We start from the raw sequence: 26,235 nt of genomic DNA on the forward strand, positions 1-26,235 counted from the left end.
CACATGTTGACTTTGTATAACTTTCATATCACCATTGTGGCATCGCTATTGTTAGAAAGGGGAGTGGTAGTGGATTGAAGAAAATCAAATCGACATTAAATGAAGATACATGTAATAATCTTATTTAGAAATACAACCTGTCGTTAGGTCGATTACTGTCTGACGTGTTTCATACCAATGGAATTGAACATTATTGTATAAGTGCATATTATACAAACGGTTTGAACATAACCTAAAGGATTCTCACCTTATTATTATTACTCCGTTTACCTGATCAAGCTGTGCGTTTCACGGTGGGTGTGACCGGTAAACAGGGGATGTTTACTCCTCCTAGAAACATGCTTCCTCCTCTTGTATGTCCAGGAATCCATGTTTGCCATATTCTTATAATTTTGTATTCTTTATTGGATTTATGAGATTGATTGCTGTTTGTTATCAAGCAGCCGACCACGTTTTCTGACCCGTTCCCCCACATCTTCATTTAAAGCTTCATGTATATAAACTGTTGGTGTATGTGTTTCCGGGTGTTCTCGATTTTGTATTTTCTATAGAAGTATGAGATTGCTCACTGTCCATCTTCACATTTTACATACCAGGTGCCATTTTAGTATATTTACTTTTTATTTTCAAAATTTTACTGGAACTGTAAGAAATATTCATTGACACCTTGTCCATGCACCGCTGCCTTGCTTATTCCTAAAATATAAGAAATGAATCTGCCTTGCTTATTCCTAAAATATAAGAAATGAATCGAAAGTAATATTTACACATTTTATATGATACAACCAAATATAGATTGAGACAGTGTTAATTCATAAACTGTTTCGTATTGTACACAATGAGTATAGAGATTACATTCAGCTGAAGTGACCCAAAGTGATACCTTCTGCATTCTGTTACAATGTCGGGAAAATGAGGATGTTTTCATGTTAATTCACAAAGAACAGGTTAACGTTAGAAATATGTGCACATACAGGTGAACAGTTTCTGAATGGTTGTATACGCGATGTCGCTTTTGTATGTTCTTTGGAATCAGAAGAAAAGATGGACGTTAGATCATTTTCCACTTTTGTATTGCTATTACTCGTTTGTATTCCTTTGGGGTATTCGGTGATTCACACTGTCCAAAGACCCACTAAAGACATAGAAGCATTAACACAGAAATACGTCTTGATATTGGCCATGGAAACCACAAGGGATTGCCTCTAAATCTACTTTAGTCCCCGTCTATTTAAGTCTGCTTCAGAACGAGACAGAGTTTCAGAAAACGACCATTTCATGTCTTTTCATTACGTTATGGCCGATTTTTAAAACCCACATATCGGATAAAGACTAATCGTAACATTGATTCCAACATATATGGTGGGGATAAAAAGCAACACTGACACGAAGATACAAAACTCCACTTTTTTTGGTTTTCGTTTTTCAATATAAGGTCAAGATGACGTTGTAAAATTATTTCTACGTACATGTAGCCATATGCTTGCTTAAAACTAACATGAATGTCCAAAGAAAATAGATTTTTCTTTGTTTACGTCGGAGGAGGAGGGGGGGTGGGGGTGGGTGGGTGTTGAACAATCCTACTGTATAGGTACATGTACATATCCACTTCTATAATCCCAGGACCTCGTTGTTTTTATTTCATACGTGGGCAAAGGAATATGAGTAAATCTTTCACTATTTATCAACTTGTTTTATCCGTGCTGCAGCCAATTTCCTCGACAATTCAAATCTTTTACCTATATGTTTCTTTTTAAAAAAATTATAATGTACAAACTCATGTGTATCATGAATAACGGCAGTTGCTGTTTTGCTATTTGAACTCACTGTTTAAAAACTTGTATACATGTACGTATTTGGTATTATATCCGAACGTTGAACTGAATCCTTACTCATTCTTTGGGTCCATTTTTTAAAATTTAATATTATACCCTGCAAACTACGTTTGGGGGGTATACTGGATTCACCTTGTCCGTTTGTCCGTAGACATCATTTGGCCAGAGGATACATGTTTCTTTAACGACATTGAACAGATTTAAAACTTTATGTATATCTCATATATAATGAATAATGAAATTGTGCACCTGCTATTTTGAGTGAGATATTTTAATATTCAAGGAAGTTATGGATATTTTGTTCCATTTTGAGGAATTGTTTTCAGTTTCCAGAGTATATTTTAAAAACCAATAAACAGTTTTGATTCAAACTTTGTGTATAGATTATGTATATAATGTAGTTGTGCTCCTGTTATTGTTATCGAGATTCAACAACATTCAAAGAAAATATGGATATTTTCATTTCAATGGTGTTATTTCAACTTCATTGACTTAGTCATTCTCTTTTAGATTTTGTAATGATCTGTTCTTTCACATAGACTACTGCATAATACTTTAGGAGAGGGCATAAAGGGGTCATCAGTCCATTTGTCTGCCAGTCTGTCTGTGAATGATTTTGTTAAAGTGTTGTTTTCTGGCTCATGTACGCTGAATAGTAGTTATCCATCTATTATTACTCAGACATTTAAATGCTGTCCGACGTGTTTCATACCGATTGTTATGCCATTCTTGGCACATTAATTTTGACTACGGATAACTCGGTTTACCTGATCAAGATATAGGACTCATGGTGGATGTAAGTGGTTGACAGGGGATGCTTACTCCACCTACGCACCTGATCCCACCTCTGGCGTGTCCAGGGGTCCGTCTTTGCCCAACTTTCTATTTTTATTGCGTATAGGAGTTATGAGATTGATCACTGTTCGTTATCTTCACCCTTCATACACTATATAGTCTTGCATTTACATTAATTGCTCTCAAGAATCTTCATGTCAAAAGGATGTTCGTATTCTTCAATGAGCACAGATTCACTATCCCCCATCCAATGTGCCCTTGGGGGTATTAGTCCCTCTTGTATGGTTCTATTTGAACCCGAGAAAGATAAAGCTCCCGTGATAGGCTTGAATAAATTGTAGAGAACATTAGATTTAGGAAAATGTTATGTTGAAGCACAACTTAGGTACACGCTGCACCACCCAAGTCAAACTGTAGATTGAATTATTCCACAGCGTTCTTGTCTAGCTCACACCCTTCTGTAACGTGTCTGCATCATACGATAAATCTGTCTATAGGCTCGGCGCCAATGCAGTAGTTTCTAATTTATATCAAACTATTCCTAAACTTTTTAGAAATACAACGATTGTTGTAAATGCTCGAAGACACGATGGGTACGAGCAATACTTTTATAAACCAATATTGGAAATGCCAAAGTTATTTCTTTCAACGTGAAGGGTCACATAATATTCATTGCATGATCAATTAAAATGAAAGTAGAATTAGTTCACTCTTTACTTCAATAAAGACAACCATTATATAGCTAATAATTCTTTAATGATAAAAGGTTCCTAAATTCTAGAGAATTTTAGTGTGCAATATCATGGCCATTATTGAACGCTAAATTTTTATTAGATATGAAGGAGTTCGGAGAACAATCAGTTAACTTCATTGGACAGCTCCCTGTCGAGGCGGAAGTTGGCTAAATTCACGGACGTTTGGTAAGTTCCGGTAGCCGGGTTCTATATCTGAAGTATCAATTAATACGTGTAATATTTCGACACTGGTTTGCAATTAAGGACCAGCAAATATTATTATTAACAAGTTGAAACATTTCACAAGCATTAATTGATGCAATTGGTTGCACGTTGAAAACGCCTTTTTATGAGTACGGTAAAAGTTTATAACCTCCAGGCCTGGTTTTTATCGAGCCATAGTCTCGTTCAGGTATTATACCGGTAATTGTCCAATCAAAATGAACTTCGTCAATTGTAGTTCCATATATTTAAAGAAATATTTTTTTTCCTTGCGCGATTTTTCTCATTTCCTCTTCTTCTTTTCTCTTCATTTTTGTACCCCTGATTAGGAAATTTTGTGTAATTTGTAGAAATAATCAAGTGTATACAAAGGAACTATTTGCTGTTGGTAGCTGAGGCTACTTCCTGAGGTGCACTCCGGCTGTTTACACACATGTGAAAAACACGTGGATTTGAGGGTAGTCTTGTTTGCGGGTAATTTTTTTTCGAAAATGCCGCGTAGGGTGTTGTTTTTCTGGTGTCGGCAGACGAGATAGGTAACATAGAACGTGTCTGACTGCGTTATTCGGCATCAATTTTGTAAACTGATTTTTAATGATTTTTTCCCCTCTATAGTAATATATAGTGAAAATAATTACCGGTGTTATACCTTCAACTAGACACTCGGCTGTCTCCGCAAATCTTCCACGAACAGAGTCGGAGATTTACGGAGACAACCGAGCGTCTGGTTGAACGAGATTAATCGAGCCATAAAAGCCCGCACTGTAAGTGCCCGAGGATTACTCAATTGTGACGTCATATGTGCTCACTTATAATTAGATTATTGTGACGTTAAATCTGTGTACGAATAGTATTTGATCATAATGGACGTAGATCTTTCATTTATCGAAAATACATTTCTATAGATATACGGAGTGCATAGATTTTTAAAATGTGTAGGGGATTAAAAGGTTATTGACTGAAATTCAGAAATACACAACATGTAAGCGGACCGCTTTACCGCGCACGACCTCGGACGGCAATATTTCCAATATTCTGTCAATAACATTAATATAGTTAAAAATATCATGAGTGGCATGTCCTCGGTTGACGTTGAATGAGATGGTTCGAAGCATTGTTATCATTAGGGCATTTGGTTAGTGTATTTGCATTCTTTGTGACAAAAGAAGCATTCTGATATTATCATACTGACGACGAAATATTTTGAAGTGAAAAATTGGTCTAAAAACAACAAAAACTATCATCTCAGTTTGACGTACATGTGACTTAATGTTTATATATGTAGGTGAGATTGATGCCACCTACTATGTAGTAAATATCAAATTCGTTGTAATAAGTTAACCTACATGTGGTGTTATGTAATGTGCTAACACTTTACACGATAAAACAGCTGCAGCTATAACTAATCAAAGTGTTATTCATTTGACTTGTCAGTTTAGATATGGAAAGTAGATCGTGAAGACTCGTTTTGTAAAGTTTCATTGCAATATGAAATGGATACTGAGTAAATATTACTAAAAATCATATGTTACCCATGTGAACCTTTTTAAAAAGGGTTACCACTACTTGAGATATCATCGGTGGAAGTCAGTATTTTACAGACAGACGGGCACACAACCAGACCAATATCCCACCGCTTTCGCTAAGGCGGGAGTTAAATGTAATAGGCGTATTAGTAGGACAAATTTCCTACTCTGTATGCACGGATTTTACATAAAAATGACAAAAACTCCTGACGTGCCATATACACCTTAATGAAAGTAGTTCACACGCTGCACAATATAAAAATTTTGATTTGTTATAAACATAATTCATTATATCCAATGAGTTCATAATATGTTTTAAAATTACATGAAATGAAAATCACTGTAAGCGTGAATTCGTTATAAACGTGTTCATTGTAATCTTGTTTTACTGTAAGCGTGAATTCATCATAAACGTGTTCGCTGTAATCGTTTTTTACTGTAAGCGTGAATTCGTTATAAACGTGTTCACAAAAAAATTATTTTACGAAACACACAAATTTATCGCATATAAGAATGGTGAAAAGAAAACATTTTATATACTCAATGGAACAGATGGAACTTACATTTACTTAAAATATGCCCCCCTCTCTCTCTTTCTAACTATCTCTCTCCACACACGTAATGATAATTATATATGACTTGTTATATTCATGTACTTTATCATGTGTATAAAAACCTTTAAAAAAAATAAATGTGTTCACTGGAACCGTGTTTTAATTTAACTAAAACGGCGTTACATTACAAAAAAAAATCCAGTGACTTATCAAAATGTATGCACTCTTCAATATTCCGTTGTAACGTGAATAGAATGTTTATTTTGATAATAACATTTCATTGTGGAGACATTTTACTTGATTTTCTAGAATCTTCAGTTTAAACGTATCTAAGCAATTTAATCATGGTTAAAAGGTTTCACTCCCTAGTTGACAGTCCATGGCCCTTTAAATATTTCAAGTTTGATTATATCAAATGGATTAGATATGTTAACTTAACATTTATAGTTCATTAATTGTTTTAAAATTTCACAAATGTACACGTACGGAATGTTTGCATTGCTATGCTTTTTTCCCCGGACAATAAGACCCAAAAGCGCTACACAGTCTTTCATGTTTACACAGAAATCGACGCAGAGGAGAAAATGCCAATGTACAATATTTAACCAATCAAATTCGATTTTCCCAATTAATACGCTTCTTGCAACAAGTGATGTACTATTCATTGAGACGCACAAACAGGAACATATTCTGGACAACTTCTATTTTAAGAAACTAAATAATTATCCCGATTTAAGACATTTAATCTGTTATACCGCGCTCTCGATGGAGTAAATCAATTTGCAAAACCACTTGGAGTATGTAGTAGCGATGTTTTTTACGCTTATGTATCTTCATTACAAGCCTCTACTATGGACCAAATTTTAATATATAAAAGTCAAGAAAATCCTCTAGATTATTAAATATTTTTCTTATCATGCCAGCACATTTTCGATTTTTATTTTGATGGTTTATCCAGGACGGAAACGCTGCTGAATCGGATCATTTATCGGATAAAACCGGTTCATTAGTGATATTCGGAGTGTGAGGATGCATTTCGGATGCGGAAATCTAGATTTCATATATTCTCTGGTGTAATGCGAAGATGCGGTACTTAAGAGAGAAACAGTGGATTCGGAACATCAGAATAGTACTGCTTTTAATACTAGTGCCAGGTACGTTATTTTTAATGCTAGTACTTTTTATCTAGAATTGGTGGTACTGCTAGTATTTTATGTCTACTATGTGGTTTTAAACATTTATCAGAATCTTATCGTAGTTATGATATGTGCGAAAGTTTCGTCTCTGAAGACACGTTCTCACGAGCACCGTACGGCTAATCTAGAATTGGTATTCATTATCTTCTTCTAAGATGCCTTCTGTACGTACATTATATTTTGACAATCGGTTCTCAATCTCCGAGTCCTTACTCGTAGGATTAATAACGGTAATTGTTACAGAACATTTTGCATTAATTCGATTACTATGACTATAATTCAATATTGGTTGTTTTTTTTTAAGTATCAATTCTAGCTTTTTTTTCTTCCTTTAAAATTATTATTTTATGCCCCCTTTGAAAAAGAGGGGGCATATTGTTTTGCAACTGTCGGTCGGTCGGTCGGTCGGTCTGTCGGTCGGTCGGTCTGTAGACCATGTGTTGTCCGCTCAATATCTTTCGACCCCTTTGCTTGATAACAACCAAACTTGGTACAGGGGTTGCCCCTGGAGAGTAGATGATCCTTATTGATTTTCAGGTCACATGGTCAAAGGTCAAGGTCAAACAGCTGGTCTTTACCCCATGTGGTAGACCATGTGTTGTCCACTCAATAACTTTTGACCCCTATGCATGATAACCACCAAACTTGGTACAAGGGTTGCCCTTGGAGAGTAGATGATCGCTATTGACCTTCAGGTCACATGGTCAAAGGTCAAGGTCAAACCTCTGGTCTTAAGCCCATGTGATGTCCTCTCAATATCTTTTGACCCCTCTGCTTGATAATAGCCAAATTTGATACAGAGGCTTTCCTTAGAGAGTAGATGATCCCTATGGATTTTCAGGTCACGTGGTCAAAGGTCAAGGTCAAACTGCTGGTCTTAACCCCATGTGGTAGACCATGAGTTGTCCGCTCAATATCTTGAGAACCATTCACTTGATTGTAATGATATTTCATATGTGCGTTGGTTTTAAGAAGAAGAGGACCCCTATTGTTTTTCAGATCAAAAGGTTAAAGGTCAAGGGTCAATCTACTCTGGACATAGGAATATACTGTCCGCTCAATATCTTGAGAACCCTTTGCTTGACAGACATCAGACTTGGTACACTGGTACATCATCAGGAGAAGATGACACCTATTGATTTTGAGGTCACATGGTCAAAGGTCAAGGGTCAAACTGGACATAGGAATATACTGTCCGGTCAATATTTTGAGAATCCTTTGCTTGACAGACATCGAACTTTGTGCACTGGTACATCTTCAGGAAAAGATGACCCCTAAAGATTTTGAGGTCACATGGTGAAAGGTCAAGGGTCAAACTGGACATAGGAATATACTGTCCGGTCAATATCTTAGAACCCTTTGCTTGACAGACTTAAAACTTGGTACACTGGTACATCTTCAGGAAAAGATTACCTCTATTGAATTTGAGGTCACATGGTCAAAGGTCAAGGGTCAAACTGGACATAGGAATATACTGTCCCTTCAATATCTTGAGAACCCTTTGCTTGACAGACATCAAACTTGGTACACTGGTACATCTTCAGGAGTTGATGACCCCTGTTGATTTTTAGGTCACATGGTCAATCCACTCTTGACATAGGAAGATATTGTCTGCTTAATATTTTGAATTGATGATACTACTCTCAATTAAATGACGTGTGTGTGTATAACCCTTTTCAATTTTGCACCATGGGGGGCATATGTGTTTTACAAACATATCTTGTTTATCTTTGTGATATAACATATCTTAGCCAATAGAAGAGAGAAATATTTATACTCTAAAATTAAGGGTTTCCCCCTGTCGATGGTCATAGTTCCTGTTTATCAATTAGTAATACCAAAATAGAAATATTTCACAATGCAACACTATACAAACTATGTTGTCTACAAATAGATTTGTTTAATTTCTTAAAATCTTTCATTTTCATACCACAGAACCAACTTGTTTATATCTTTTTCCTGTGTAGTAAATTTCTATATCCATACCTAAATTATATTTGTCAGTCATACATCAAGCTGTAAATTATCATAGAAATGGAAACTGTTAAACACATCAATGTATATAATATTATATTGCTTCATTATCATTATATAATAACTATATCTGTATGACCTTGACCATGTATTTGTATGGAGAGGACTTATATAGGCAACGCCTGTTGTCCAATCCTTTAATGTATTATACACAATAAAGTATTGTTTAAATTAAAACATGTTGGATTTTGTAGTACTAATTTTCATAAAGTTATTTACGCATTGAATGCAATCTGCAGATGGGAAATATCTCCACAGGAACCGTAAACAGGTCGCAATCAATTACACAATATTTGTCTTGCATATTCTATATTAACATTGCCGATTAATTGCTAAGTAGCAATGAGGGGGCGATATTCATTAAAACAAACTTTTAAACTTACATGTATATTCCATTTAAAATCTGAAATAAGGATTTTGAGAGTAACTTTTAAGTACATTTTAGTGACTGTTAGAATTACATGTACCAAGAACGTCCTATTTCGGTTACTCTTGCGAGGCCCTGCTTACGTAATCATCAGCTGCGAGATGTAAAAAAAAAAAAAAAATGCCCGAAGGAGCAGCAATCAAAAACAATAAAAAGAAATCTAATAAAGCAGTTAAATCCCAAAAGGTTTCTAAACACAGCAATGAATATCAGAACCGTAAATTTATCTAGTGTTAGATTTTAAACGTACTGAATGGCCATGGAAAAGTCATTGATTTCTAAAACCGTAAAATAAAAAGGCCGATGTCAAAAGCATGTAATGCAACATTAAGATGGCAGTATTTCACCCTCTTCATTATCCTGAAGACCTTGCGCAAATCTACTTCTGTGTCTCGTCTATTAGAGTTCAAAATGGTAATTTTAAAGCATTTGATTTACAGCAGTTTTGCGTGACTGGAAGACAAGATGACACGGCGATTTTCCTTCATCCTTTCTAACGATACAAACAAAGAGTCCTTCCCAGGCCTTTTTCATTGAAAGTCTTCAAATCCGACAGAGAAGAAGGAAATTCTGTGAGACAGTGATGAAGATCAAAAGACTAAATCCCCAGGATATTCTTGTAACGTTAACTAGTAAATTAAGAACTCAGACCGTTCGTGATTAAAACATCCCCAAAGGAAACTATACGTTTTTCTACGTCTATAAAAGCGATATATACTATAAAGTTACATACATTGAAAGGAAATCAATTTCCCAGAAAGGGGTTGTCCGCGTTTTCTAGGGTATGTAAGTATGGTTAGTTTTATTACGACAGTTGAAGACGTGTTACTAACAAAACATCTCACCATCTGTTGTATGTTTCTTTAATGATAACGATACTTGGATTAATTAAAGTTGTCAGACCCCGAAGTTATGCTAACTTACATAACATCGTCACTTTATTTTATGTTAGATTTCGTTTTGCACAATTACAAACAGTCATGACAGTAGCTCTCAAGTCAAACACCTGCCCAACCAGGCAAAGGTTCAACGTGGTCACATGATTGCATGGGTGTGTGACCTAAACGAAAAGAAATTTTACTTAAAGGTACTATCTGCATCGAATTGTCTCACACGACCAATTCATCTGTACAGTGTAAATGGATACTGACTTTTGATAATGGGGTAAGACGGACGATGCCCTGTGTGGAGGTGGATACCATCCACATCACATCATCATGACTACGACGTTGTTTTTTGCTTCTTCTTCTTTTTTTTTTTTTTTTTTTTTTTTAGAGAGATTTGTCTATAGAACCCTGCTGCTAAATCATCGAGCTACGAGTATTATGAAGCTCCACTATATGGACATATTTGCGATTCTTCATCATTCATTTCTTTCAGGACACCTTGCAAACCTTCCAAAGCCAGCCAGCATTGCCGAGGGTGCATTTTATAACGTCACATATGTCGTGGAACAGAACACTGATGACGACAACAGGGTGATTCCTGACGAACAGCGCCTGATGAATCACATCTTAAAAGGGTATGAAAAAGCTGTACGACCGGTGCAGAACGCTTCAACAGCCGTCATCGTCAAAATGGGCCTAACATTGACTCAGATCTTTGATATGGCAAGTACTTTCCTTTCAGTGTCTGTACTGTTAAAGCAACACGTCTTGTTCGAAATCTTTTTAGGGAGTAAAGGAATGATGGGCGCCGGTTTGCCAATTGGAACTTGGCAGATTTCAGAAATGTGTATTAGTAAAAACTTTGATATTTTGAAATATCACAATAAAAACTTTGATTGATTATGGACGAAAACCTTCATTAATTAACGAAAGAAGGAACGTTTGGTATTTTGAATATGTTAAGTTATATCTTTGGTCAGAATATTTTAAGAAAATAAACATTAAATATTTTATTTACTGTAGTAAAATCTTCGATATCCTAGGCCTATACAGTTAAAACTGCCTAAGTAGACACTTGTGCAATACGTCTCACTGGGCATTTCGACCCTTATTTTCATTTCATAATTTCATTAATTTTTTTTTACACTCTTTGTTCCGACTCACTGTATTCTGATAAAACATTCTCTCCCAGCCCATGTTGGATTAGAAAGGTTTCAATGTGTTATAAAAAAACCCAACTTTGATACGCTGCTGGTTACTTGCAGTATTTTGACCGGAACTTTAATACGATGATTAATTACAGTATTTTGACCGGAACTTTGATAAGCTGGTTAATTACAGCATTTTGACCGGGTACATACATTGTCTGTACATGTGCATAAATCCTAATTGTGATGTAATGCAATAAACCTACAAATCTGGGGGGGGGGGGGGACGAGACAAACGAACTAGGTTGATTGATTGAATGTTGTTTAATGTCCCTCTTGAGAATATTTCACTCATATGGAGACGTCACCACTGCCGGTGAAGGGCTGCAAAATTTAGGCCTATGCTCGGCGCTTATAGCCATTGAGCAGGGAGGGATCTTTATTGTGCCACACCTACTGTGACACGGGCCTCGGTTTTTGTGGTCTCATCCGAAGGACCACTCCATTTAGTCGCCTTCTACGACAAGCAAGGGGGTACTGAGGACCTATTCTAACCCGGTTCCTTACGGGCTAAAAAAAACAAAAAACTAGGGGTAATACTATAATTAATTTGCAAAATGCGTGATCCAAACTATAAAATTCGTCTATCATTTTTAAATTTTACTACAAATGTCATGTAATAATTATTTTTATTGGTGCAGCATTCTAATTATGTACAATACCCATTTACAATTTATTATGTACAATATCCGTGACAGTTTATGATGTACAATATCCGTGACAGTTTATTATGTACAACATCCGTGACAGTTTATTATGTACAACATCCGTGACAGTTTATTATGTACAATATCCGTGACAGTTTATTATGTACAATATCCGCGACAGTTTATTATGTACAATACCCATTTACAATTTATTATGTACAATATCCGTGACAGTTTATTATGTACAATATCCGTGACAGTTTATTATGTACAATATCCGTGACAGTTTATTATGTACAATATCCGTGACAGTTTATTATGTACAACATCCGTGACAGTTTATTATGTACAATATCCGTGACAGTTTATTATGTACAATATCCGTGACATTTTATGATGCACAACATCCGTGACAGTTTATTATGTACAATATCCGTGACAGTTTATTATGTACAATATCCGTGACAGTTTATTATGTACAATATCCGTGACAGTTTGTCATGTACAATATCCGTGACAGTTTATGATGCACAACATCCGTGACAGTTTATTATATACAATATCCGTGACAGTTTATTATATACAATATCCGTGACAGTTTATTATGTACAACATCCGTGACAGTTTATTATGTACAATATCCATGACAGTTTATTATGTACAACATCCGTGACAGTTTATTATGCACAATATCCGTGACAGTTTATTATATACAATATCCATGACAGTTTATGATGTACAATATCCGTGACAGTTTATTATGCACATTATTCGTGACAGTTTATTATGTACAATATCCATGATAGTTTATTATGGGACATAAACTGCATGAAAACGCTGATCTCGATTTTCGCTATGACGTCATGTGTGTTATAATGTTTCATTGTTTTACTTGTATCAAATATAAAACTGGTGTGAGTACATTTGTTGATTATGATCGTTGTGTCTCATGGTCACTAAATTCCGCTGGTACAGCTGGTCGTCATCGATTCCAAACTTAATGCGATTTGATATTCGTCCTGTAATTGGCTCATTTCTAGACCCTAATTGGTTCTTTCTCCTTTCGCTGTTGAATACGATTCGTTTGATCAACATTTTTTAAAAATATTTTTTGCTTACTACAACTCTATAATATACTTAAAGCAAAGTTCCTACCCTATTTTAATTAATTGGCATACGGTAATCAAAAGTTCGATATGTGTACTTAGTCTAGTTTTAAATTGAAGTTCATTGATTTGTGTTAGTCAGTGACGGATGTAACGTCTTATCAAATGTGAAAAAAGAACAAATTACCAACATGCAGTAGGTAAAAATTCTGTGATAGGTATAGTATATGTTCTGTGATTGGATCGATTGTCTGGGATTTGTTATAGGTATAGTATATGTTCTCTGATTGGTTGGATCGATTGTCTGTGTATCGCTGTTTATTGCTGCCTTGCACGATCACAGAATCATGTTAGATGACATAAATTTTGTGTTTTATCTTCTTCCATTTTTACTTTATTAGTGGTCATAAACTCCGAAACCTCGATAAATTATTGTTGATTTCTTCGATTTCCGTTTCCGTTAGCATTTGTTATGAATTATTTCACGGTTTGGACTGGTTTCATTATCCATAGGAACAGTATAACATTTTTCGATTAGACAATGGATATCGAAATATTGAAAAATGGACACATGTTATAAAAAATTAAAACTCCCCCTCATATTTACAATGCGCTTATGTCACGTTAAGAAAATCAATACATACATAATTATTGACCATGTTGAGATGCATTTAATTTTTAAATAAAATACTTATTTATATAGATACTGGGAGGGAAAGATAAACTTAAAGCATTCAATAATATCTGCGGATACGAGAAGCATTAGAACTAGTTTGTTAATCGTTGTAAAATAAAAACAGTTTAAATTTTATACGATATAAATGTTATTTTAATACATCTAATCTTATAGTTTAAATTTAAATTTGCAGGATGAAAAAAATCAAGTTCTTGTAACCAACGTATGGCTTGATCAGGTAGGCCATTACTACATGTAAATGTAACAAAGTGAAATATGTTGCTATGATACTCAAACATGTGTTCAGAGTAGAACTAAACTCGTGTCTTTAGCGATTTTAAATATTTTTTTAGGAATGGTACGACGAATTTTTAAGATGGGACAGAGAGACCTTTTCTAATATTAGTAAAATTAGAATACCCTGTAACAAGATCTGGCTTCCTGACATCGTTTTGTACAACAAGTAAGTGACGTTCAACTCTGAAAATCATCTCTAGTTGTTGTAGGATTAGCTTAAAGGAAAGGAGAGCCCGTATGGTGAATGAGCGCAAATATGTTTTAGTGAGCTAGATCGTTATCAATTTCTGTATGAACACACAATTGCTATATAATTTAGTCTCGTGGACAAACCTAGAAGTCCAACATCGATATTGTATCCTTGAAAATGTAAAGAAACCATACAGCACTTAATGTAAGTTCTCTCGAATTTGTTGAGATTGCTAATAGATCGGAAGTACTGTGATCAAACTACTGTATATGAAATAAGTACACTTAAAAGTGGAAAGCCGTTCACCATCCCTTCTTACCTGTAACTTATTTTAATGGGACTGGTTTACGTTTTTCTTTCTTTCTTTAAGAAAAAATATTCCCTTTTGATACTAAACTTAAAAAACTCAATTTCAGAACTTCTTAATGCAAGGTTAATAGCAATATTTCAGCCTTAGCTCTGTGCATGTAAACAAGACTAATGTGATTTAAAGCATCCTGATTCTCCACAGTTATAAATTTAACTTTTCAATGGCACATTTTACCTAAAGAATACATGGACTTGCAATATGATATATCCCCCCTCTCTCTCTCTCTCTCTCTCTCTCTCTCTCTCTCTCTCTCTCTCTCTCTCTCTCTCTCTCTCTCTCTCTCTCGCTATATATATATATATATATATATATAATATATATATATATATATATATTAATAACCATACATTTTCAATATTCAGTAAACGATACCATATCTCAATCTTTGCTTACATAACAAACAATAAACTCTTTATATTGAATTTCAGTCATAATGTATAACCTTAATTTTGTTAAGAAACATTTTAAACACGTGAAAAACGATTAGGAGGGGGTCCTTTAAACGTTGTGTTCATTGTATTTTGTATCGTACATTGCAGTGCGGCAGAATACACGGATGGAGTTATGTCAGCAAATGCAATGGTAGAAAACAATGGCAACGTTTTTTGGCCGATTCCTACAAAGCTACAAAGTTCGTGTAAGGTGGATGTGACGTACTTCCCGTTCGATGACCAAATTTGTAAAATGAAATTCGGATCCTGGACATACGACGGTTTTCAAGTCGACATAACAAACAGGTCGGAGGAAGTTGACTTATCAAATTATGTTGTAAATGGTGAATGGGTTCTCATAAGCGTCAAGGTCCAAAGAAACGTAGTTTACTATACGTGTTGTCCAGAATCATTCCCGGATGTGACGTTTTTCGTTCACATTCGACGTAGAACGCTTTATTATATGTATAACGTCATCTTCCCGTGCATTATGATGTCAGCTCTTACTCTGCTGGTATTCTGCCTCCCACCAGACTCTGGAGAGAAGATAGCCCTGGGAATTACTGTGTTACTTGCTTTCTCAGTCTTTATGCTGGCCGTGGCGGAAAATCTACCGGAAACATCAGAGTTCGTCCCATTGATCAGTAAGTGTTGTTGCATCAGCTATATTATATACTATATGTACCTTTCAAGCTGCAACCAAAAACTCTTTTGCATTTGGGGGGGGGGAACTACTATAATTATGTATTATTTCTTTCTAGTGTGTAAATATTCATTTAAAAAAAATAATCAATGAATTTGAACATTAATACTATTATACAACATTTTTTTTCAATCACTGTCTGACGCCCCCCCCCCCCCTTTTTTGGGGTTTTTTTTTTTGGTACTAAGTTTAAACGCCTGTAAATTAAGCAACCTCAATATTAACCGTAAACCTGCGCGTTTTAAAGCATGAAAGGCGAAGATAACGAAAAGTGATCAATCTCATAACTCCCACAAGCAATACAAAATAGTTGGGCAAAAACAGACCCCGGGATATACCAGCATGTATCGGTACATGTACGTAAAATCCAATGCCGATAATGACTTTTATCAAATAATGACTCTTTATGATCACATCACTATTATCTAAAATGATAAGAAAAATTGAAAATACGATTTATTACTCTTACAGGTTTTAGAGGAGTTCGAGTGTTAAACTATTGTCATCATGTACTATAATGCATGTTTGTATTTGTTGAAGGAATAAAACAATAAATATATAGTGAAAACTTGTAAAATTCCCATTCAGTTGATACATCAGTTATTAATTATAAATAAATATAAAGCTGAGACTTTATAATTAACTTTTAATGAGGTCTACCTGTGACTAGACGGGCCTGGTCAGGTTTACCAGACCTCGGCCTACGACCTCGGTCAACCAATACCTGATCAAGTCCGTTTAGACCTCATCAAAATTCAGTAATTGTATGAAGTCGAGACTTACGACCTTGGATGCCATTTCTAAGGTCATGGCTACTGTGTAGGAGGCGTCAGGTTGAAATCTTTGATTAACACACTTGTAATTATAACGTAAGTACACATACCGTCAGGTTGAAATCTTTGATTAACACACGTGTAATTATAGCGTAAGTACACATACCGTCAGGTTGAAATCTTTGATTAACACACATGTAATTATAACGTAAGTACACATACCGTCAGGTTGAAATCTTTGATTAACACACATGTAATTATAGCGTAAGTACACATACCGCAATAACCGTCCTAACTGTACATTTTTATTGCTTATAAAAGAACAGCTTTCCATTAAAACCCTTAAATTATGATTAATGAACGTATGTTATGATGAATTCTTTCAATAATTACACTGCTATACATGACCTCTTTAGTATCGGGGCGTTTGAGACCGCATATTGTCATACAATGATACGCGTATCCCTCGAGTGAGGCATCAATGCCGCTATGTACGATAGTTATCCCGAACATTCACGAGTGTGACCTCGGAATACTCCAGGGATTCCAGCTTACTTTGCAGCGTTAAAAGTCAAATGACATCATAACGAGATACTTGATCTTAATCTAGAAAGCATTAAGGGAGCCCTATAATAGTGGGCACTTTTTACGTGATACATCGCTTCCCCCTTAATTGATTAGATGTTCGTCGGAATCTTAAGTACATCATCTCATTCACAATTCAATATACGTCTTGGGAGAATCTTGGATTTAAACACAGTGCAATAATTTTTTTTTTGAAATAGCTTCATTAGTTGGTCGGTGACCGTTTTTTTTCATAAGGTTCGTCAGCAATTTTGGCACAACACAAGTGAAAATGGCTAATTCAGACTTTTGGAAGAAGCTTTTCTCTTCCAGTCAAGACAGCTTCGTACTTTGCTAAATGTATATCATATCCCTGTAGATGTATTAGCGACAGAAATTGGACTGAATGGCCAGAATCGCAATTTGTAAATCTATCAGCGCGCATGTCCCCTAATGTCCTCTGTTATGTTTTAAACAGATAGAATCCGGACATAGTGTGGCTCATTTATAGTTCACTAGCCAGGACAGGAATACAAATGATCATGTTATATTGCTAGCTCAAATATTATGGGGAATAAATAAGTCCCTAGGGGACAGTAGACATAAAGGAGACAGGAGATGAATAACGCGGTATGCCCACGCTACGCTGGTATAAAAAATGTATACCCTCGAATGTTAGTACAAAGTATCATCCAAAAATTAAAAAAAGATAGTTTTATAAAATCATTCTGGAAAAATGTTATACCTGTGAGATTTTAAATCGAGCTTATTACTTGTTTGTGCTACATATTGCCAATGTATGCTGTAGTCATTCTAAGAGGTTTCAAGGGTAACAACCCATTCCCAATACTGTTGTTTTGAATTTAATAATAAATTCATTATCTGTATATATTGCGTGGTTATAAGTCCCTTATAAGACCTATTGGTGAATACGCATGCCCGATGTGGTCTACAGGCCTCACATCTACTCAATCAGATCAAATAGGATCCATCCAAACGCGCTCTCAAGATCATACGACCATTAGACTCCTACCAAAAAGCCTTGGAAAATACCCAACTTATCTGATAGACACAAAAATATCTGTTTAAGTCTTTTCAAAGATATGGAAGACCGATCCCATCGACTCCACTGCCTCCCTCCTGACATTCGTGAAAATCTATATAATCTAAGAAACTCCTAAAAGTATTATTTACCAAAATTCAATACAAACCGTTACAAGAACAGGTTTGTACTCCGATGTATACTAAACCAAAGGCATACATAAGCATAAAGTGTATTCTGAAAGCTAGTCAGCAGACTTTTAATCCTTATATCTCATTGCTGGTTAATTTGGTTGTTGTTGTTCTTTTTATTTTATGTACGTCCGTTTATTTATATTTATCTCCAAATATTTTTATTGTATGTAGATGCCTTTAAAACTATTCCCTGTATTTTCATGCATATTCCTATCACGTTTATATGTTGCTAATATTCTTATGTTTTTTAACTTACTTATTGTACTTTCAACTTTTAAAGTTGCCAATGAATCTCTCTCTCTCTCTCTCTCTCTCTCTCTCTCTCTCTCTCTCTCTCTCTCTCTGTAGGCAATATTTTCACTCATGAGGATATGTATATAAACAGTCATTAAAATCTCGATGATATACAACTTTGCTTTGGTTGCATGAATATCGAATTAAAGCCGGGTCTGAAAGTAGTTCAGAAAAGTTTCTTCCATGTTGACAAAGCAATTTTTGATTGACCCTCAAGACAAGTAAACCTCAGGTGAAAACACCGTGCCTATGCGCGAAATGTTACGAATATAGAATTGTCATGCTCCATTTTGTTTTTCATTTTCAGGTATATATCTAACTATCGTCATGTCGTTGACATCCGTTTCTGTAATAATGACGGTGTTCGTGTTAAATCTCCACCACCGAGGCCCTAACCGTCGTGCCGTGCCGATCTGGTTACGTAATATTCTGTTAGGACCACTTCAGGATATTTTATGTCTGGGGAAAAATAATACATTTTCAACACTAAACCCAAATCCAGGATTCATAAGAACAATGTCGTTAAGGGCAACATTGGAAAACATTGCTCAGGAACTTCAAAATGAGGCGCAGTTGGAAAACGGTGTAATGGCGGACACAATTGTTACGGATGGGCAAGGAACAACTCTTCACAATGACACGAGGTGTGACGTCAGATTATTGCCAAATGAAACACACCAAAGACCAAGAAGAGGGATTCAGATTAAAAACTTGCATACAAAGTCACACGAAGAAATCATCAGAAATCTACAGATTATTTTGGACAAGCACGAAAAAGAAGATAGAAACTTTGAAATAGTCCAAGAATGGCGAAAAGTGGCGCAGGTTGTAGATCGAATCTTATTTTGGATTTTTCTTATTGGAACAGTGAGTTCTACCATTATAATTCTTGTCATCACTCCAGCAATGAAATAGCTGGTACGGTTGTTTTTTCCCTATCATTTCTCCTTGCACTTGTACAAATAATTACATATCATATTCTATTATTCAGTCACTCCATACATAGTTTACACATGTACATATGCATGTATACGAAAGAACATTTTATATAACTTCGTACTTTAATTCAGTTCAGCATCATGCAAAAATTATAAAAATAATAGATGTGATATTTTCATGGGTTACGATCTCGTATGTTAAAAAGGGTCATTGTAAATTCAAATACAATCCTTTATCTTATAACGATTATATTGTATGCATGCCGTATATTGGTTTTGAACAGCGAACATACATGTGATTCATTGATCAATTTACAAACAATGTATTAGTAATGTCGTAATGAACAGCATTGTATTCTAAAACTTGTAGTTTTGTTAATGTTTATAAAATATAGTGTCAAATGGAATTCTCTTGAAAACTTAAAACACCAAAATATATAGTCTTATAATTGATATACAATTACTTTTCATATATAATGGATAGATAGATAGAGAGAGAGAGAGAGAGAGAGAGAGAGAGAGAGAGAGAGAGAGAGAGAGAGATTTGAAACTGACAAAATAAATTAACCTCAAAATTCTGATATTATGCAGGTCCTGACAGGGTAATTCCGATATGCTAGTACATACAGGGTAAAACCAGGGGTTCGTAAACATTCTATTCTCAGTAGATTTACACGAATCTGTGTTTTCTTGCCCAAATCATGTGACTCCGTATACATGTATATGATTCAAACTTTATTCTTTACATGTACCTAATTCCTCCGTCTTGTAAATAATGGTAAGTGCATCACTGATGAGGAAACTCGAACGTTGTGAGTTGATACCTGCCCGCGGACTATAAATGTATCAGCACACTATGATCAGACATATTAATTTACCTACCAAAAGGTCAAGCGGTTAAGGGGGATTTGTCATGTTTGTATCCGGCCATTATTGATTTTCTTGTCTCGGCGTTTCTGTTGCCATAAACACATTTTATATTTTATATACCTAAAATATTCATGATATCGATAATGGTGATCAATTTCGGTGACTTTTCTCCGTCAAAAAATAATCTGGTCTAGATTCTTCGGGAGGGGGGGGGGCTTAAATTGAAACTTGCATGGACTGAAGTCTAGGATTTTACTCAAATTTTGACTGATCAAATAAAAGAAAAATCAAACTTAAGTTTGAGATTTCTTAGGGAAATACAAGGCGGAAGATTTATCAACACTGAAAAGGTTTTCAGAGGAAGAGAAAAATCATGCATCAGTGGTGATTTTATAGCAGTTTTCATCACAAACTGCAACAGTACCACATGTAAAAGTGAAAATAATGAATTGTGATCAATCTCATTAATCATATAACGAATATAGTCATATCGACCACAGGACCCTGGAAGCGCCAGAGGTGGAATCAGGTGTCTAGGAGGAGTAAGCATCCCCTGTTGACCGCTGTAGCAGTATCAAAGGTTAATCGTTACTGTGTATTGCAACCTGTAAAATAACCAGGTCGGTGGAAGTGATGTGCAACTAGGTAGGTAAAAATAATTTCATTATTCCCCGTTTCAATCGTCAGTTTTTAATTGATACCAGTTTTTTTTTATGAAGAGTGAAACTTGTAAGTAAGATTCATCTGAATCAATTTTGATACAGGTTTAGTGTATAGAAAGAAAATAAATGACCATTGAGTGTCCAGCATTTCCTTAGAGTTCTTTGTATCGTAGTCACATATTCCCAGCAAATTGTTTAAATGCACTTTTATTAATTCAGAGAAAAATACGTCAATTAATTGCTGTGCCTGCGCTATTTAAAATTTGGTGCAATCGGATCTGATGCACTCTTTGGTGTAATCATGATTTTCATATCTAAAGCAACAATAAATCAGCGCTCTTACTCTGCCAACAATGGCGCAAAAAGTAAATACCGCTAATATACGCACAATACCACAAACTTGCATTTAGTACCTATATCATGCCATTACTGTAGTTCAGGTATTTCATTGCTGAGGAAAGTAAACCACATGAAAACAGCTGTTACGTCCCCTCGTGCCGTGGTGATAAACTAAAGGCGATGCATTTTCAGAGTCTACCAATTCCGACGCATTTGTAAAGGGTACGCACAAATATATGATCTGTACTTTATATTGGAAGAGGATTAAAAAGAGCATTTTCGAATGTATCCGGCTTATTACTTATTTTCCTATAAATTCTATATAGAGCACCTGTTGGTTTTTTGTTTTACCGAGTCACAGAAGTCCGTCCTGTAAATACCCCGGGACGTCAAATTTTTGTACAAATAATGATATTCGAAAGCACTTAGTCTGCCATCAGACGCGTAATCTGTGTACAACTAATGCACGTCGTCTGCTACCAGACACATAATCTGTGTACATATAATATACTTCGTCTGCCACTAGACATGAAATTTGTGTACAAATAATGCACTTCATCTGCCACCAGACACGTGACCTCTGTACAAATAATGCACCCCGTCTGCCACCACACACGTAATCTGTTTACAAATAATGCACTCCGTCTGCCACCAGACACGTAATCTGTATACTAATAATGCTCTTCGTCTGCTACCAGACACGTAATCTGTGTACAAATAATGCACGTCGTCTGCCACTAGACACGTAATCTGTGTACTAATAATGCACGTCGTCTGCTACCAGACACGTAATCTGTATACTAATAATGCACGTCGTCCACTAGACACGTAATCTGTATACTAGTAATGCTCTTCGTCTGCTACCAGACACGTAATCTGTGTACAAATAATGCACATCGTCTGCCACCAGACACACAATCTATGTACATATAATATACTTCGTTCGCCACTAGACACGTAATCTGTATACAAATATTGCACTTCATCTGCCATCAGATACGTAATCTGTGTGCAAATAATGCACTCCGTCTGCCACCAGACACGTAATCTGTACACTAGTAATGCTCTTCGTCTGCCACCAGGCACGTAATCTGTGTACCGATAATGCACTTCGTCTACCACCAGACACGTGATCTGTGTACAAATAATGCTATTTATCTGCCACGGGACACGTGATCAGTGTACATATAATGCACGTCGTCTGCCAACAGACACGGAAGCGAATGTGCACTTCTAGATATGAAGTACATGGAACTTGATAACTATGTAATGAGAAGGCTGATGAATGAACACTGGAAAATATGTCTGCCTCTGGTCATTGCGCCGAAACGAATTCCGTAAGCTCGGTCTGCTTTTCCTTGCAATGGGGGCAGGCAAATTTCCCGTCAATAACCGATAGGTCGTAGACACTGCGGGTAATATTTCATACATAGTTCATTTTTTTGTAGTTACATATACATGTATCCTCTATGAAAGACTACGCAGATCACATTAGTAAATATTTGTTGCTCGATTGCCAAGGCATTTACTCCGTATATATTTAAAGCAATACAAGCTACAACTGACAGGAAATGAATTGAAAAATAAATTAAGAACAAATATTTGACATATTTGTGATTGAATGTATACATGTATAGCTTCAAAGAATCAGAGTGAATCTGAAGCAATGATCCCATTAAATCAGAAGAAAATGTCGATTCGTGAATCATTGTCACCCTGTTATCAGTAATTCCTGCTTGTGATCTCCGATGTACATTGACCTTGAAGGTCACCAGTTCGACAAAATGCGAAAGAGAGCTCGAGGCACTGTGCACGTGTCAGATTTGTAAACAATATGCCAAGTTTATAGCAAATTCACAATCAAAATTTTTCAGTAATTTAATTTCTTTTCTACACTTATGGTATTTAAAGTCATTCATGACAGCATGTAATATTTTAAAACAAACGAAAGGTGTAGCTACTCGCGTCAGTCTCCGTCTTTGAATATGCCCTCGGTCTCAGCAAGTCGATTATGTTCGGCAATCATCGTTCCCCTGTCCATGTATACGACGCAGTAACGGTTTATACGAAACGCTCATAGTAGGTATGCTCTCAAACAATATTCCCTTGTTTATTTTGCTGAATTTTTCTTCAGATCTTGGAATTAAAGGAAAAATAATACAAGAGGTACTGTGAGCAATGCTCATTTAAGAATAACCCCGCTTACCCCAATCTCCCAAAGGGTGTTGTTAATAGGTATAAATTACCTCTTTCCTAAGTGTAAAAATATGGTATGCCTTTGTAGAAGAAAGTGGAAGATATAGTCCGAACACAAATCCATGGTATAAACCTATAATCTTGACCTTGAGATCAAAGGTCAAGGTCATAAAGAGGTCATGAATGTACATGACACATAATCTCATGTTGATACACCAATGTCTTATGGTATGACTATGTCAAAACCATAAAATCAATTTTGACCTTAAGGTCAAAGTTCAAGGTCATATAGAGGTCATGAAGGTACCCGACACATCGTCTCATGGTGATACACTCATGTGTCAAATATGGTATGCCTATGTCAAAGAACAAAGAAGTCATGGCCCTGACACGAATCGATTGCAAAAACCTTTAATTTGGACCTTGAGGTCAAGGTTATATAGAGGTCATGAAGGTACCCGACACATCGTCTCATGGTGATACACTCATGTGTCAAATATGGTATGCCTATGTCAAAGAACAAAGAAGTTATGGCCCGGACATGAATCCATTGTGAAAAACCTTTAATTTTGACCTTGAGGTCAAGGGTCAAAGTCATATGGAGGTCATGAAGGTACTTGACACATCGTCTCATGGTGATCCACCTGTGTGTCAAATATAGTATGCCTATGTCAAAGAACAAAGAAGTTATAGCCCGGACACGAATCCATTGTTTAAAAAAAAACCTTTAACTTTGACTTTGAGGTCAAGGGTCAAAGTCATATAGAGCTCATGAAGGTACTTGACACATCGTCTCATGGTGATCCACCTGTGTGCCAAATATGGTATGCCTATGTCAAAGAACAAAGAAGTTATGGCCCGAATACGAGTCTGGAGACAGACAGACGGACTAACAGACGGACGGACGGACAGATAGAGTAATTCCTATATACCCCCCTGAACTTCGTTCGGGGGGTATAATAAAACAGTAAAACACGGTTATAACGAACCTCCAGGGCCAGTGAAAAAAACAGTTATTAATTGATATTTTACATCAATTTCATCTCCAAGGAAACACCGTAATCATTGAACCTATTTCCTACACGTTTCACATTTATGCATAAAAATCTCTTCTGAGAATTTTAATCAGTTGTGGAATATCAATTTGGATGCAAAGAAGTCGTTGTAGAAAATTCTTAGGCATATTATACTCATATATGTACTCGTTATAAAACACTTCAAATATAATATACATACATTTATGTTGATTAGATATAATAAAAATATCCCAAACTAATCATCATGATTTTATTTCGTCCATTTTCTGACAAACAGTTAACACAGTAACACCTTTGATTGACTCCATTTCTGGGGGTTTTATATTGTATATAAAACATTCGTTTGGGCTGCGCTGAACGTAATTGTTTTCAGTAACAACACAAGCACAGACGTAATTTCTAGTATTTATTTGGTTTAAATTTATAAGTTCTCTACAGCCATAAATATGATATTATCCTTATATAAAATCGTGAAGACCATTATGATAAAATTACGAAAATTAAACGAGATATAAGTATAAAACTATGTGTATTTTAATGCCTTTTTTAATTGTTCACGGATGAATTGTAAATTGTCAAACTTAAAGTGAACTACACTGTCAGACATCAAATGTCACTGCTACTAAAGACACTTTCTTAGAACCCTTGTAGACAGAATTTAACATTAAAGTAACATCGTAGAATTATCACATTTTGCTTAATTATCAAACCCGATTGATTTTCAAGAATTTCGGACAAAGGTGAAGGCAAGTGGACTTAATGTTCTTCCTGTCAGCAGGATTAGGAGCTTTTCAAAAGTTATACATAAAGTGGTCATGTATGCATGTGATGCATTTACCCTAGGGTACATTGTTTTTCAAACGGAAGTACTTTGCTGCTGCAAAATTGAATTCAAAATACAGTAAAACACGCTTATAATGAACTCACGCTTATTGCGAAATGATAATCATTTCCCTGTGAAATGAAAATAATGAAAATTATATTGAATATAATGAAGTTTGGTTATAACTATTATTACGTTCAGCGCAGCCCAAACGAATGTTTTATATACAATATAAAACCCCCAGAAATGGAGTCAATCAAAGGTGTGACCGTGTTAACTGTTTGTCAGAAAATGGACGAAATAAAAGCATGATGATTAGTTTGGGATATTTTTATTATATCTAATCAACATAAATGTATGTATATTATATTTGAAGTGTTTTATAACGAGTATAATATGCCTAAGAATTTTCTACAACGACTTTTTTGCATCCAAATTGATATTCCATAACTGATTAAAATTCTCAGAAGAGATTTCTATGCATAAATGTGAATCGTGTAGGAAATGGGTTCAATGATTACGGTGTTTCCTTGGAGATGAAATTGATGTAAAATTTCCCTTTCAGTATTCTTCAAAGAATCTGGCCATGTTCCATTTATTTCTTGACATTTTCTGTAAAAGTGAGGAATCATTTGTCTTCGTATTACTCAATTAAAATGATCAAA

The 26,235-nt window shown here is 35.5% G+C and overlaps 1 protein-coding gene across 2 annotated transcripts; it reads left to right on the forward strand.

Annotated features, from left to right (window-relative positions):
* Positions 1-6,361: 6,361 nt before the first annotated feature.
* Positions 6,362-20,095, forward strand: LOC125652780 (neuronal acetylcholine receptor subunit alpha-10-like). 2 transcript variants are annotated; one of them, XM_056165561.1, is made up of 6 exons: positions 6,362-6,820; positions 10,704-10,933; positions 14,041-14,085; positions 14,201-14,310; positions 15,244-15,779; positions 19,013-20,095. In XM_056165561.1, the coding sequence occupies exons 1-6, from the start codon at positions 6,751-6,753 to the stop codon at positions 19,618-19,620; spliced, it is 1,599 nt and encodes a 532-aa protein (XP_056021536.1). In that variant the 5' UTR covers positions 6,362-6,750; the 3' UTR covers positions 19,621-20,095. The 2 variants fall into 2 exon arrangements, with proteins under 2 accessions (XP_056021536.1, XP_056021535.1); XM_056165560.1 differs by lacking the exon at positions 6,362-6,820 and having other exon boundaries at positions 9,916-10,933; positions 19,013-20,060.
* Positions 20,096-26,235: the final 6,140 nt, after the last annotated feature.

This window comes from Ostrea edulis, chromosome 5 (assembly GCF_947568905.1).
Source record: "Ostrea edulis chromosome 5, xbOstEdul1.1, whole genome shotgun sequence".
Lineage (NCBI taxonomy): Eukaryota > Metazoa > Mollusca > Bivalvia > Ostreida > Ostreidae > Ostrea > Ostrea edulis.